This window comes from Eublepharis macularius, chromosome 2, assembly GCF_028583425.1.
Source record: "Eublepharis macularius isolate TG4126 chromosome 2, MPM_Emac_v1.0, whole genome shotgun sequence".
Lineage (NCBI taxonomy): Eukaryota > Metazoa > Chordata > Lepidosauria > Squamata > Eublepharidae > Eublepharis > Eublepharis macularius.
This window is the reverse complement of record NC_072791.1, coordinates 63,972,474-63,989,372: the sequence shown is the minus strand read 5'-3', so window position 1 is coordinate 63,989,372 and position 16,899 is coordinate 63,972,474. Positions and strand designations below refer to the sequence as shown.

Sequence of the window (16,899 nt, the reverse complement as noted above, 5' to 3'; positions counted from 1 at the left end):
AATTATTGTATCTCACAGAAAGTGTTTTTTAAAAAAGTTTGATGAGGAGGAGAAATACTTTGTGGTTTATATATTCTGTTATATATAACGATCTCTGATTTTGTGAGCCACAGCTCACTTCTTCAAGTATCTGAAGAAGTGAGCTGTGGCTCATGAAAGCTCAAACCCTACCACTAATGTTGTTAGTCTTATAGGTGCTACTGGACTCTTGTTCTTTTCCACTGCTACAGATAGACTAACATGGCTACCCATCTTGATCTATCTCTGATTTATGCAACTATGTTATATAATCCCTTTTTCTTTTCTGTATCCCTTTTATTACATTTTTTTCCAAAATAAAACAAATTTAATAATACTTTATGTGTATTATAAAATGAAATGGTAAATTCAGGGCTTATTCTTTTATCATATGAATAAATTCAAGAGTCTTCTTTGCTTAAAATGTATAATTGTACTTTAACACTGGTTTTCTTTTCTGTAGGTTGTTTAAATGCAGAGAGAACAAGAAGCTCAATGAAAAAAGTAGAAAACATTCATCAGAAAACAGCAAGAAGTTCTAAAAAACATGATTTTATTAAAAAGAACATAGAGGTATATGTTTAAACGTCTGTGTTAAAGAATAAGTCTTAGGACTCCTCATGAAAATAATTTATGAATTAATAGTGGCTGATTAACTGCTTCAGCAATTAGCTTGGTGTGGAGTTGGCTGGAGAAGGAATATATTAGATTTGTATCACTTTGTGATGACCATGGTTTTTCAAGGAAAATATTAGAATTTATTGAAGTATCATCATCATCATCATCATCATCATCATCATCATCATCATCATCAATAATAATAATAATAATAATAATATACTCAGATATATCTCTTTCTATCCTGTATACCTATTATTTCATTATATCAAGTTCCTCTAAGGCTTCTGTAGCTTCTATTGAGGAAATAGAAGGAAGTCTTATGAAGTGCTTTGTAAGGATGGTGTAGTGGAGGATTATCCAGACAGATTATCCACTGATATGAAATTTGTCAGATTCTGGTATATTAGTTGTACACCAGTAATTTCACTGGGTGCTAGCATATGTGTAATGGCATTGGTGGTGTGACAGTGGCAGACTTGTACCTTTAAAAGCAGATTTGCTTGAATCATACATTAAACAGTTTTTACAGTGTAAAGAGGGTGTAGGGGTGACAGATGCCAACTTATCCTCTTGCTGAGTCTTATTACTTTTCCTTTTATAGTCTGTCTATCCCCTGGAATAATTTTTCTTCCAGCTTTGTCCACACATCTCTTCATGTCTTAAATTGTACCCCACCCAATCCTCTGCTTTACATATGATTGGGATAGACCCATATTTAAAGCCTTGGGTCACCTGTCATCACTAGAGGCAGACACGATCTGAAATATGAACCAAAGCTGGTCACGAACCAGGCCAGTTCATGGTTCGCGAAACAGTAGTTCATGGGAGCTCATTTCTCACAAACTGACAAATTTTAGCCTGGTTCATTTGGTTCGTGTTTCGGTTCCTCACTGCAGACAACCTGCTGCCGGTCAATCAGTTTCCTAGGCAATGAGGGGAATAGGCTTCTGCAGACCTTCTGCTGACCTGGAAGTGATGTTTTCATGAACCGAACGAACTGGTTCGAGAACCGGGGCAAGTTCATGAAGTTTGTGAAAGGCAATGAACCACAAACGCCACAGTTTGGAATTTTCCTGGTTTGTGCCCATCTCTAATCATCACATATACTTTGGCCTTAACCTGTTCACCATGTAGTAGATGACATGGTTTGCTTGAGCATTGGGTTTAATTATTAGCTGTGTAGAACTGGTTGAAAGTATTTCACCTTTCATGTACTTTTTAGTTTTCTTGGACTCTTTCTCTCTAATTGCTTTATTTTTATTTTATAAAAAGATTTATAACTTGTGTCTCTGTCAATCAAGGAAGCTGACAATCATTCAATGGATTCAAAAATAAATTTGTACAATCATAGTTCATATTTCAAAGCAAGCAAGCAATGAAATATACATGATAAAACACCTGATGTGCCATCTAGATGAACATACACCCTATGCTCCAACAGCTTTTCTAAAGTGTACAGTCTTGCATTAACTTTGGGATGGTGGGGGCTTTTTGGAACTCTTAAGGCAGGCCATTGCATAATATTGTAGACCCCAGCCAAAGAGGTTCTAGATCTTGCTGAGGTCTGTATTTGCAAAGTAAAGGGAACAGCAGAGACAAGTTGGCCAGAAGACTTAGCATTTATGTAACACTTGTTTATACAAATATGTACACATAAAAACTTTTAAGAGTCCACAAGATATTGTCTATAGGCCACTAAATCTATCGTCTGTTATAGCTTGTTCTGTTTTGCTTTGCTATTAACCTGATTTGAATTCTAAAGAAATAGCTTGGAGTTCTGTTATTAGACTCCAAAGCCTTCTATCTTTATGACTGTTTTCTTTGTTCAGTTGATCAAGGACTTTGGGAACCAAGTGGTTATGCTGGAGGAAGAGAAGAAGAGGCTGTCAGAATTACTGAATGATACTGAAGATGAGAGGAGTGAACTGCAAATACTTGAGGTACAAAAATATTAATCTAGATCATTCTGCAACTCTGATTTTTACACTATAAATCTACATACATCCTTTTTCTAACAGCAGATTGGTGCAATGAATCCTTAGCTTCCCTTGCTGGTTCTGCTAATGCACAGAGTGAAACCTTGTATCCATGTGGATGTGTGTGTGTGAAGATTCCCTTCTGCTTCATATACTGATTATGTATATTGATTGACATTTACAACTTTAACATTTACTGATCGACATCTACAGCTGAATGTTTAAAAAGTATCAGATTTTAAAAATTGATTTGGGGCTACAAAAATAGTTAAAAAGGAGTTTGTTTTCTTTATCTATACTAGGTATAGTAATTTACATCTTGAAAATATTTATAGATGTGTATGATACCCTCCCTTCAGCTACATTTCTAGGAGCTTTTTTCTGTGGATTAAAAAGAGTTGACTTACAATTTATTTATTTATTATTTATTATATTAGGTTTTTAATCTGCCCTCCCCGCCAGGCAGGCTCAGGGCAGAGTACAACATTTCAATTTACATAAATAGCAGTTAAAAACAGATAAAACACCATACAAATACCATTAAAACAACTTTATACAATAAATACAATACAACCTCTTCAGATGGCGACGATAAAATACTGCATTTCAGGGCCTAGCTCATATATAGGCTTAGATATAGGGTGGTGGACAGATCTTTAGTGTAGTATCCAGCACTTGATTTATGAATGGTATCCAGCACTTGATTATCCACAACACCTACTTACCCAGCATCATCCAGAGGGCAAGCTCCTCCTCAGCCACCAGACCTCTGCATCCTCAGGCATACAGATGCCCCAAACCAGTCTAGCCAGCCAGCCAGTCAGCTCGTTGTCTCTGGCCATTGCCAGATTTCTGACTGCTGGCAGTACCAGCTGTGGGGTGCCTCTTTCCCACTCAGCCTGTCTTGAGCTGTTGGGAACCAGATCTGCCATAGGGCTCTCAGGCAGTTCACCTGCTTGTTTGCATGCTGTGTAGGATGGCTCAGATGTCAAGAAGGGAAGGGTCCTGCTGGGCACAGGGGTTGTTTCCATGGTGTTCCCAATGGGGTGGAGTTTCATCATTGCAGTGCAGATTCCTCTGAGCTGGGGGCAGTACAGAGTAATAAGCTTGAGTTTCCAGCCCATTTGATTAACTGGCAAACCCCATTTCCCATGAGTGATGGAAAACAAAAGTTTTACTTTACTTACTGTTCAGTAATTAATTTCTTATTCTGCAAGTGGTGGTCAGAAAGCATATTTAAATATGAGCAATGAAGCTTGTAGCATAGCTTTCAATAACTGCATAATTATTGAATATGTAGGAATTTTGAAAGACTTTGGCACATTTTTGTATCATAAAGAAATTTCTGTGTAGTGTAATTGTGATGAACTGCACTTTTTAAAAATCTAGAAGAGCTGTACGAACAGCTAAAGGACTGTTAAGGGTTAATCCCTCACAGTCACAGAGAGCTTTGAGTAACAGGCTGCTCCAAGGAATTTAATTGGGTAGCATGAACTGGAAAGAGGAGGATCTGTTTTCAGCCCTAGCTGGGAGGAATGGAGTGTGAACAGTGGGGAGACAATCGTAATTGAAAGCACTTTAACACCGACAGGAGAACTGGGGGGAAATTGACAAGGAAGTTTGGGAAGTGGGTGCAGATTCCCATTCGGGCCAAAGAAAGGGGATAGATTTCCAAAGGAGAGGAGACTTTCCCTATACAGTCAAAAAGGGAGATAGCTCTGGAGAGAGAAGAGATCCCTGGTTGGACGTGGTTGGAAACTACCTTTTGGAGACCTTAAGATTCAGTTAAAAACTGAATGAAAACACTGGTGTTTGAATAGAAGGGGTTTGGAGTACTAGAAAGTAGGTACCAGCATTCTTAAACCCAAAAGAGAGAAACTACTAAAAGGAAGTATATTTGAGTGTTTGGGGAAAACACAGGAACAAAAGCCTCTAAATATAAGAATTTAAGTATCTGTGAAGAGCATAAGAACTAAAATCTGTGCATGGACTGATTTTACCTGAGAGATTTCTACGCTGAGTTACCTCAGACATTTTAAACCCTGATGTCACCTGACCTTTCCACTTTAAAATAAATAAAATAGTTATTTTTGAATTTAAAAAAATACTTCTGGTGCCATTTCTGCTGTTTACGGACAAAGAAGAGGGAAAGAGGAGGAAACATCATGCCTAACAGTTGGCTAATTTACCCCTCCCCCAACTATTTTCGATTATTGTAGGTATAATATGATAATTCAGTGAATCATGAATTGAATATGTTATGTGAATAGGGCTGTCTCATAGGTTTGGGTTAACTTTGTGAGCCCCTCCCTCCAATCTCCTGTCTTCAAATATCCAAGGGAATAACTTTACAGGACCAAGATTTAAAAACATGTAGTCTGCCTTATGATTGGTTACCTGTCTCCTCATCATGAAAAGTCAGGAACTTGATCAGTAGAGGGGTTCTTTCACCTACTTTAGAATAGTGATTGAATTCTCAAATATGGTGTAGACATGGCAAGGCAAACATCACCTTCCTGAAGGACTCCACCATACCGCTCAATAGATGATGATAACCTGCTGTTTTCCATACAATGTGAGAATGTGATTTAAACAGTTTTAAAATCTCAGTATGGGAATGCTCTTACCCACGGATCTAAAGTATAATGTCTCTCAAAAGGTTCACCAATCTAATAGCATTTACTGTGCCTCTGGAAAGGAATATTTCATCAGTTGGAAATGTATTGGCAGCAGAAATATGCGACAAATTTCATTTCCACAGACAAAATCAGTAGGGCCACATGAAAGTATAAATGAGATCATGTAAGTATTGAACTTATCTCAAAATAGTATCTTAGAACATATTTTACTTTGAAAATTTGTGTAGCAATTTTGAGAGTTCATTTGCTTGCTCTAGAAGATATTTTTTTGAATTTCCCTTTCAAGAAATTATTTGTAAGTATTGAGGCTTGGCTTGTTGAAATGCTCTTTTTAACATATGCAAAGTTTTGGATCAGATTCTGTATCTGTTTGCCACAAGAAAAATCTTTATATCTCATAAAGAACATATGTAGTTGGCTTCCTATCTTAGTTCTGTCATTTGGGCATACAAATTGATTCATTATTCCTTTTTGCAGGGAGAAACAACTGGATGGTTAATACCAGGGGAAGGCTACACTCCTGAACCAATGGAATATCATTATCTCACAGAACTTGATGCTCAACTCAAAGTAGTAACCTCAGATGCAGATTTTTCCACTATTCAAAGCTCCTCTTCAAAAGTCCCCAAACAGATATATCAGGTATGGTAAATGTGGAGAATGCTTGGGATCCCCTGACTTGAAGCAGATAACATTTTTGAAAAGACTGGCATTTAACCACACTCTTTTCATTCAAAGGACAGATGTTTATTAATAGATATAGTCAGAGAACAGCTTCTGTTCTACATTGAACATGGCAGGGAATTCCCTGTGAGGGAAGAAAGGGCCCCTCTGAAAAAAATACTCCTGAACATTGTGGGAAATCTGGCAACTGAGCAACAGTTTTTGTTAAGTCCTTGTTTGTGCACCCTTAGCTGATTCCTGTGAAAATTCAAAATCTCAAAAATCAGTTATCACCATCCAATATATACTTTAGAAATCAATAATTGATATGTCTTCCACCTTAGGAATTTGCCTCACTTTCTAATACGGTAACTGATATGAAAGCCAGTATGGTGCACTGTCGGATTAGGACCTGTGAAACCCAGGTTTGAATCCCTGCTCTGTCATGGAAGCTCACTGGGTGACCTTGAGCCAGTGACACGCTGTCAGCCTAACCTACCTCACAGGCTTGTGAAAATAAAGTGAAGCGAATGATGTAAGCTATTTTGGGTCTCCTTTGGGGAAGAAAGACAAGGTATAAATGAAGTAAATGAAAAAATAACTTAAAAGATATGTTTGCCAGCAGCATGAACAGAAGAAAACATTTAATCATAGACGGAAAAAAGGTTTAATTCACTGTCCATCTTCTGTGCAGCTCCACATGGGGACTGCGCCTGCGCAGGCCTGCCGACCGGATTTTTCTTTTCTAGCTAACGTCCACTAGGGGGCGCACGTCCGATCCAATGCGCATGCGCGGCCGTTTCCTGCCCGAGCGACATTGGGCGACGTCGCCCCCTTCCCCTCAGTTTCTTCTTTGCCGCCGACTGGTAAAGATCTAGCTGTCCAGTGTGAGAGAAAAAATTTTTGTGAGAGAGATCGTTCTGTCTTCTACCTTCTGTCAAGGATGTCGGAGAAGTCGTTGTTTAAGCGCTGTTCGACTTGTTCGACGAAGATGACGAGGACGGACGGTCACTCCATTTGCCTCGAGTGCTTGGGTGAAGGACGCATTGTCGAAAAATGTGAGCATTGCCAACGGTTCACCCCGAAGGCCAGAGCTGAGAGGGCAAACAGATTGAATGCCCTACTGTGGAGAAGGGCTATGCGGGCATCAGGAGCCCCTGATACCCCGGGGGGGGCCGCCACCGGCTAATGGCACAGCCGAAACCCCCTCGATGATGGGATCTGTCCGGAGCGCCGCTTCCACCTCTCGTTCTCGCTCGCCAGATCGGCCCCGACAAGCCCCAACTCCGACCTCGGATCCGAAGGACGCTGCGAGCTCCATGTCGGGTCGCAAACATTTGGCCCCGAAGTCAGATCCAACTCGGAAGCGACACCGTTCCAGATCTCCGACAAGGTCGGAACCGCCTGCTACACCGGCGCCGAAGGTGCTGAGGACTTCGTCGGATCCGAACATTCCGGCTGGATCGGTTCCCAAGCTGTTGGATTCGATATCGGAGTCAACGCCGTCGGCTCCGAAGCTTACAGAATTGGCGTGCGCTAGCCTCGTTCCGAAGCCGAGTGCCCGGTCGGAACCAAAGGCATCGGATCCATTGCCCACCTTGACATCGCCGGTTCCGATGGACCGGAACTGAAGCGTCGATCAAACTTCAGCCGCCAAGGGCGAGAAGAAGGCGAAAAAGAAATCAAAGCACAGGGAGTCGGCTTCGGTCCAAACGGATGAGGTGCTCTGGGAGAAGCCCTCGACTCCATCACTGCACCTGTCACCTCCATTGTACCACTCCACTGATGAAGATGGTGACCTGCCCGACGCTCCACCTCGGGTGGCCCAGGAGTGGCATGCTGGGGGCTACGTGGGTAGGGAGGACCTACCTTATCGTGTATCTCAGGGTGGATATGACAGAGAGGGCTCCCTGTATGCACGCTCTCCATCGTTTGGCAGAGAGTACTGGGGTGACACTCGGAGTGAGTTCTCCCACTATGGCTCTCCCAGGCATGTCTCGCCTTACCAACAGCCTGAACCTTACCAAGGCCCGAGCCCCAGCCCTCCATCTGACCCGTCGCCTGATGACATCATCATTGGGACCGGTCGTGTATCACCATCGGAGGACTACCGGCTCTATACTGAGCAGATGGTCCGAATGGCCCGTTCTCTGGACATCGAGATCTCTGCTGTAGATCCTAAACCAAAAGATAAGATTCTGCAGTATGTCCAGTCTGGGAATCCTCCAACCATTGCTTTCCTATTCACCGAAGGCTTGGTGGAAATCATTACCAACATCTGTGATAAGCCGGCTTCTGTGTACCCGACATCTCGCAAGCTAGAGGCTCTGTACAAGACAAGGGATGACGTTTGTACGTATCTCTTTGCGCATCCACCTCCTTCTTCCCTCATTACTGAGGAAATGCAGACCCGTCAACGCCAAGGGTCTTATGCTGTGCCCATCGATAAGGAGAGCAGAAAATTGGACTCCTTGGGCAAGAAATTATACTCTTCTGCGGCCCTGACACTAAAAATCTCCAACTACTCGGCCATCATGGGGGCCTATCAAATTTTCCTTTGGAACCGCATGGCGGCCTTCATGGAAAAACTCCCTGCAGACCAGAGAGTGTTGGCAAAGGTGGTTCTTGATGAGGCCCTGCGACTGTCACGACAGCAGATAAATGCGGGCCGCGACACTGTTGATACCTCAGCGAGGCATTGGCATCCTCCATCGTGCTTCGCAGACACGCGTGGCTCCGCACAATGGCACTGCCTGTCGAGACACGAAACAAAGTGGAGAATCTGCCTTTCGAAGGTCTATCTCTATTCTCATCCAAGACGGATGAATACCTGTCGCAAAAACGTAAAGATCGGCTCACGGCCCGCTCCTACAGTATTCTCCCAACCAGGCCGTTCACCGAGGGTTGTTTCCAATATCGTTCTCCGCAGGGCTATCGTGGACGACAACAGAGATACCAACCGTATCCACGTTATGGGTCGTACAGGCAATTCCAGCCGCCTGCAAGTTCCTTTCAGCGCCGGAGGCCTACCTACCGCCCGCATCGTAGTCAACATGCCCACGATGCCAAAGAGTCAGCAACGCAGCCTAAGCAGTTCTGACTAGAATTCGAACAATCTGTCGTGTTTGGAAACAGATTGCTTCAGTTTGCGTCAGCATGGGCAGAGATTACCTCTGATAGCTGGGTTCTTAAGATCGTTACAGTTGGCTATAAAATTCAGTTTGATGCTTACCCAGTGTTGTCTTCCTGACCACTCAGTACAATCCTCCTCTGATAAGTTACAGGATGAGATTGTAGCACTGCTGGAGAAGGGGGCTGTACAGGAGGTACTCCCTCAGGACCCCCTCTTGGGTTTTTACTCTAGGATGTTCCTTGTAGACAAAAAGGATGGAGGTGTACGACCCATCTTAGACCTAAGAGAATTGAATAAATTCGTTCTCGTTAAGAGGTTCAGAATACTTACCTTGAATACAGTCCTCCAGTTAATGCCCGAGGACATGTGGTTCGCCGTCCTGGATCTCAGGGACGCATATTTCCATATTGCCATCCATCCTGATCATAGGAAATACCTTAGGTTCCTTTGTAACAATAAGGCCTACCATTACCAGGTGCTTCCCTTTGGACTCTCAACAGCTCCCCCGAGTTTTTTCTAAATGTATGGCTGTTGTGGTTGCATACCTGAGGGAACAAGGTTGTACCATCTATCCCTATCTTGATGATTGGCTTTTGGCAGCACCCTCTGCTGATGCACTCCTGGTCCAAATTGATAAGGTGATGCTTACCTGCTTCCAACTAGGGCTTTTGGTTAACCTGAAAAAGTCTAACCTTACCCCGTCCAGGATAATACTATTTATCGGTATGGAACTGGATGGTGATGTAAACAGAGGTTTTCTGCCCAGGGAGCGTGCACTAAAAATTGGTAGGATGGTGAATCTTTTTTCTAGATGTAGGTTCCAATCTGTAACGGCTATTCAGAGGCTACTAGGCCTCATGGCCTCTTCTACAGCAGTCACCCCTATGGCCCGGTTGCACATGCGACCTCTCCAGCTGTGGTTCCTATCGGTTCATGATTTTGAACACGAGTCCCAGAATAAGTGGTATTCCATCCCCAGAGGGATTATCCGGTCCTTACGATGGTGGCTTGATGAGACTAACGTCCTTGGGGGTGTTGCGTTTGGGTCCATCCAAACCGAGATCACAATCTTGACTGATGCCTCCACGATAGGATGGGGAGCCCAGTGTGGTGCCCTTAGGGCACATGGGGTCTGGTCAGAGCAGGAAAGGGAAGATCACATTAACCTGCTAGAATTGAGAGCGGTCCGTTATGCCCTTATCACATTCGCAGATACGCTGCAGCAGAAGTCCGTTCAGGTGCTCACGGACAATTGCACCACTATGTTCTACCTGAACAAGCAAGGGGGCACTACCTCCAAGGCCCTCTGCGACGAGGCCGTTCGAATTTGGAAATGGGCCATGGACAGAGGTGTGTTCATTCATGCGGTTCATATTCCTGGCACCACCAATGTCATCGCAGACAAACTGAGTCAGATGCGATTTGACAGCTACGAATGGACCGTAGCAGACATCTACCTGAACGCCATCTTTTTGGACTGGGGGTTCCCAGACATAGACCTCTTTGCGTCAGAGAACAACAAGAAAGCCCCACAATTCTGTTCCAGGGGAGGTCTAGGTCACCATTCCCTAGGGGACGCGTTCCAGATACGCTGGACAGGGCACCTGTTTTATGCCTTCCCTCCATTCCCACTATTGTCTCGAGTCGTCAGCAAGATTCAGAGGGATGGGCCTCACTTAATTCTAGTAGCGCCCTTCTGGCCCAGACAGGCTTGGTTCCAACATGTCATGCAGCTTTCACAGGAGTCATATTATCGGTTCACTCTGAACCCGGACCTTCTGTCCGACAAAGGGGTTTGGTATCACGACCTACCCAAACTCAACCTCACTGCTTGGCACATTCAGGGGTGGAAGGGATGTCTGACAGGGTAGCTGAAATTTTGCTGAATGCACGTAGAGACACCACTCGCAGGTCATACTCAGCTAAATGGAAGCGTTTTGAGGCCTGGGCTGATGACAAAGGAGTGAATGTTTGGGACTGTCATCTGTCGTGTGTTTGAGTTCCTTCTGTCTCTAAAGGACAAGGGACTCTCTAATTCCTCGGTTAAGGTTTACTTGGCGGCTATTTCTGCCTTCCACCCTAAGATAGATGGGAAAAACCCGGGCCCAGCGGGACATATTATCGTTCTGCCGGGCCTGTAAGACACAGCTGTTCCGCCAGGCGTTTGGTGATTGAAGGGGGCGGTGCCATGTCGGCCTCCCACCTTTGGGGTGGGGAAGGTTCTCCCCACCACTGCACCTTGTTAATTTGTTTTATTATTTGTATATTGATTTTAATTTTTTTATCGATTTTAACTGTTCACCGCCCAGAGCCCCTGGGGATGGGCGGTATATAAATTGAAAAAAATAAAATAAATAAATAAATAAAATAAAAACGGTTTTCTCCCACAGTCTCTCAAAATCCTTCTTGAAAGGAGTTTATAATATGTTTCCACAAGTTAAAGATATTGTTCCCCAATGGTCACTGCAAGTAGTATTGGCGGGGCTTATGAAATCGCCCTTCGAACCGCTGGCTACTTGTGAATTAAAATGGTTGTTTTGGAAAGTGGCTTTCTTGATCGCCATTACATCTGCCCGCAGAGTTAGCGAGTTGGCGGCCCTAAGGTGGGATCCTCCCTTTTTGAAGGTCCATCAAATAATGTGGTTCTGAGACCTGACCTTCGTTTTAGACCCAAAGTCTCCACTCAGTTTCATACCTCACAGGACATTGTCCTGCCTATCTTTTTTCCTGACCCTTCCGATAACTCTGAAAGGGCCTTACATTCCTTAGATGTGAGAAGGGCTATTTTATTTTACCTTCAACGTACTTCACAGTTTAGATGTGCCAAACAACTGTTTGTGTGCTATTATGGGCCCAGGAAGGGAAAGGCTGCTACAGCTCAATCAATTTCTCACTGGGTTACTCAGACTGTTAGGGCTTGCTACTCACATGCTAAGTTACCTTGCCCTTTGGAAGTAAAAGCTCATTCCACCAGAGCGCAAGCTGCCTCTGCGGCCTTCCTTAGGGGCGTGCCCTTGCAAGACATCTGCAGGGCTGCAACGTGGTCGTCTTCTGACATGTTTGCTAAGCATTATGCACTAGATGTGTGGGAAAGGAAAGAGGCTGCTGTCGGTCAAGCAGTGCTTCAGTCTCTTTTTCAGTGAGAACACATGCCCGCCTCCTGGGTAAGTGGCTTGTGAGTCTCCCATGTGGGGCTGTACAGAAGACGGACAGTGAAAACAGAGTTGCGCTTACCGTAACTACTGTTCATTGACGTCTTCTGTGCAGACACACAACCCTCCCTCCTACCCTGCTGTGTTCTTCCAGATAATGTGAAGGCATTCGGCGGCAAAGGAGAAACTGAGGGGAAGGGGGCGACGTCGCCCAATGTCGCTCGGGCGGGAAACGGCCGCGCATGCGCATTGGATCGGACGTGCGCCCCCTAGTGGACGTTAGCTAGAAAAGAAAAATCCGGTCGGCAGGCCTGCGCAGGCGCAGTCCCCATGTGTGTCTGCACAGAAGACGTCAATGAACAGTAGTTACGGTAAGCGCAACTCTGTTTTTTTAAGGCATAGTAATGAAAAAAGTAAATGTAGGGGTTTTATATCTAGGAACCTGGAATTACATGACTTTCTGATATAAAATAAAGTATTTCAGAAATCTCTAAAAAAGAGTGTCCCAGTAGGGCTGAAAAAGCCACATGCTTTAATTCTTATAGGAGTCTGTTTCTTTAAACCTGATTCAGACAGGATGCAGAGATTGGCCTAAGTACAAATTATCAAAGAACAAAGGAGCAGAAAACAGTTATTTTGACTAGACATGGGCACGAACAGAAAAAAAAATCCGAACATGGTGTTTGTTGTTTGTTGCCATCCACAAACAACGAACATTGATGAACATGACCTGTACATGAACATGTTTGTTGTTCATTGTTTGTGGAGGCCAGCAGGCTCTCCTCCAGCTATCAAGATTCCTACGACACCACTCCCAGAAACCCTACCTGAGCAGGCAGCAGGAAAGGTACGAGTAATAAATAATAGCTTGGCCCAGAGCCTGGCAGCAGACCTGGAACTTGAAGACGTAGATCCCTATCCCACCACACACGAAGAAAATTCAAGTTCCAATGCATTCTCCCTGTCTCTCTCTCAAAATGCCAACAGCAACTGTCTCTCCCTCTGTCTACAAAACTAGAGCTGGGAGCCCCCCTCCCCCCTGCTCTTTGCTTCCATGTAACAAATTTGGAGCTCCACACTTTAAAGGAAGACCTGCCTATCAAGCTCTATCCAATAGGTTGTGCTGTTGCATTTCCTTTAGTTGTCTTGTCTTGTGATTCTTATTGTTCTATACTGAAGAATGCTCTGGAAGTTCTGATCTAGTTTAGAGGTTTAGTGTACATATTTACAATGGGATGAATCCATCCCTGCCCCCTTTTTATGATTGCCACTAGTTAATCTTCTCTGTATCGTTGCAGTCTTACTATATGTGCTGCAGAACCACATATTTTTAGATATTTGGAAACCTTTTATAAAAACTTAAGCATAGATTTGGTAGAAAGTACTGTCAAGTTGCAGCCAACTTATGGCGACCCTTAGTGGGGTTTTCAAGGCAAGAGACTGATGGATGGTTTACCATTGCCTGCCCTCTGTGTGTAGCAACTCTGATCTTCTTTGGAGGTCTCCCATCCAATTACTAACCAGGGCAGACCCTGCGTAGCTTCTGAGATTTGATGATCTGTCCACATCAGGGTATGTATAGATTTGCTAATGCTGTGTTTTTTTGTTTGCCAGAATTGTTTTTCTTTTTTCTTTTTGTTTCTTTTTTTGTTTGCAGCAATAAATAAAAAATTATAAACAAAAAAGACTGAAGCTGGTTCCGCCCTCTCACTCAACCCAGTTTCTAGGATATAAAGGCAAGGTATTCAAAACTAAATACTAACTAAATATTGCCTAGATGGCCCAGGCTAATCTAATCTTGTTGGATTTCAGAAGCTAAGTAGAGTTGCCCCTGGTTAGTACTTGAATGGGAGACCACCAAAGAAGTCTAGAGTTCTCTCCACCTCTGTTCATCTCTTGCTTTGAAAACTCGATGGGGTTGCCATAAGTCAGCTGGGACTTGATGGCACTTTACACACAAACATATTACATATAAAATTCTAGCTGAGCTATTGACATGGTTAAATATGCTGTTAGCCTCATTGAGCACATGAAGCTGTCTCTTGCAGAGATATAAGGGGGAAAGATGTATCTCTGCAAAGAATGGGTTTAAAAAAAAATCAGCTGAGAATTCAGAAAAATAGGTGTACAGATTATTACAGTGATATTCAATTGCTGTTTTTTAAAAAAACCAAAGAAATCCTCTAATGGCAGAGGGGGGAATGGCTGCTGTGGGAATAGGACAGGGAAAATGGCTGCCATGTCGGCAGCACTGGAAACATTTGAACTTTCCTATCCACTTGGCAGCCACCCAGACTTTACTGCAATCTTTCCCAAAACTTTGTGGCAAAACACATTTGGGGAAGAGCAGTGAAAAGCCAGGGAAACCCAAAACGTGTACAAATCCACCATAATACTGTGTGGAAGGGTGGGGGGACTTCACCAGAGCATTGATTCTGGGTCATATAATCCATGTGGAAAAGTCCAAATAATTTTCCACTTTCCCTTTTCTAACTGTGGTAACTCCCTGTAAAGAGTTTGCTTTTTGAAGAATTAGTTGAATAATTAATTTAAGCAGCTAGGATGCTGCGTGATTAAAGGGTCACATAACTAATCACATGTTTACACAGAATAAGAAATGTAGGCAATCCTTTATTCTCACTTACTTCTGCAGTTATAAAAGATATCTGACAACCGTTTGCCTCCTTTATCATTTGGACAAAAGATAAAATATCTGAGAAGGACGTGGGAGCCGGCAGTATGCAGTGGACAAAAGGCTAATGCAAACTTCGGGGATGCTTGACTTTCACACACTGTCCTGCTTTGGCAGACAAACGGACTAAAAATCAAAGGAAGTTTCTTCAAATTATTCTAATGCCTTGGAATATGCGTGAAAGCAAGAATCTGTTCTTACTATGCTCTAAGGGCAGAGCCTGGGCTCCCAAAGCTGTCAATGGTCCAGGACTGATTATTATCCATTCTGGGCTCTGAGCCAGTTCAGTTTTATGGGAAAATGCCTTGTTTTTGAAGAGAAGAGGAGACATTCGTTTAGAAATCTAATTAAAGGAAAGTAGTTCAAAAAAGGTTTGGAATGTCAGAATGTAGATGTATTTGAAGCAATGTTAGTGACTGCGATTCTGACAGATATGTTTGTAACGTTGTGCACAGTTAAATATTTAAAATATTAAGGTTGCAGAGTGAGTGACAGTGCAGTCCTCAGGAGTTAAGTAGTAAGTGCAAACTCATTTTTCTTATGGAATAGTTGAATTTTATAAGTGATAAGCATATTCACTGGTGTCTTTGATCACAATTTTTGTAACACATTCTCTGGAGTGTGTGTGAGACTTTTGCTGTTCCTAAGTATAGAGGTGAAATGGGTTGGTTGTGAGATGAAATTTCTTACTAGGTCACACTGTGCTGGCCAGCCATAGTCCCACTTTTCTGCGTCAGCAGTGGCTCAGAAATTGATGGAGTTCTGTCAAAACCTCCATGTTGTAAGATAGTCAAGATGAAGGGGGTAGTACTGTTCATGTTTTTAATAATAGTATAGAGAAAAGGAATTTCAGCATATGAGTGGAAGAAAATCTTCCAAAATTCTCTGTCTGATGCACATTTTTTAAGATACAGGAGCCCTGTCAACTTTGGTGGTCCTAGTCATTCCTGCATTGTGTAGCAAACCCCACCAACCTTGCTCAATGCCTTGATGCTGCTTTCCATCAGCAGAGCCTTAAGCATGGAAACTCCCCACTATGAAGTAGGGAGAGAGAAATGGTAGAAGGGAAGCTGAAGCAGGCCTTAGGTCAACTAGTGGCATAAGTCTCACCTTTATTGTTACATTTCTGATATTGATTGACTATAACTATTGTTACTGGACAGTTTATGAAACATTCTGTTTCAGTACTTGCTTCCTGGCAAGCATTTATCAAGTATCTGAGAGCAATACTATCTTATGAGTAAGGGCCAGTACATACATTCCAAAGAAATGGGGAGAGAATCGGTACGAGTTACATTCCTTTGTTCCTTGACTCTTCATGACATTTGAACTAGACCTAAGAGGCAAGTTCTATGGGAAAATATCTATCCTCCTTGAACAAACAAGATTATTTTCAGACATCCCTTATCTTATATTTGCATTTTTTATTTTTTAAAACTTGTATTACCATTGAGGAATTCAGAGCTAGTTAAGACAGCTAATTGGCTGGATGCTTTTTGTATGCCTGTCTTCGTATACAAACAAAGCTGTATAATCACTCTTTCTAAGACAAACTAAAATATCAGAAAGTAGTGTGAAAACTTTCAAGTTAACTTTTTCATGGTCTCTGTGATTTTATACTGATGGGCTTTGTACCTGCAAATTTATTGGGCTGGATAAGTTTTTTTTTAAGCAGTTAATAAAACATGTTTCTAATACCAGAAGGAACACAAAGGTACAAGGGCAGCCTACAGATTTTTGCTGCCCAGCACAAGGTGATTGGCTTTGTTAACCTACCCACCCTCACCCCTGCCAGACAGGGAAGCCACTCTGACCACTCATCATGCATAGTATGGAGACTAAAAGAAGGTGACATGTCTTTTTCTCTACAGGAGCTAACTGTGAGATGGGGGAGGAGCTGCCCTCTTTTGAGATGCCATGGGAACAATGGCTCCTTTCACTTAAAAGGGTTAACAGACTAGAGATGTCATACCTAGGGAGGCACTCAAAGGGTTTGCTTCCTGTC

The 16,899-nt window shown here is 43.0% G+C and overlaps 1 protein-coding gene across 4 annotated transcripts in view; it reads left to right on the top strand.

The window, feature by feature from the left end:
- FSIP1 (fibrous sheath interacting protein 1) overlaps positions 1 to 16,899 on the top strand; it is a 123,179-nt gene that overhangs the window by 28,405 nt on the left and 77,875 nt on the right. For all 4 annotated transcript variants that reach the window (XM_054971869.1, XM_054971868.1, XM_054971867.1 and 1 more), the window contains exons 8-10: positions 482 to 591; positions 2,469 to 2,579; positions 5,732 to 5,896. In XM_054971869.1, coding sequence (XP_054827844.1) covers positions 482 to 591; positions 2,469 to 2,579; positions 5,732 to 5,896 — 386 coding nt within the window. The remainder of the gene's footprint in view (positions 1 to 481; positions 592 to 2,468; positions 2,580 to 5,731; positions 5,897 to 16,899) is intronic.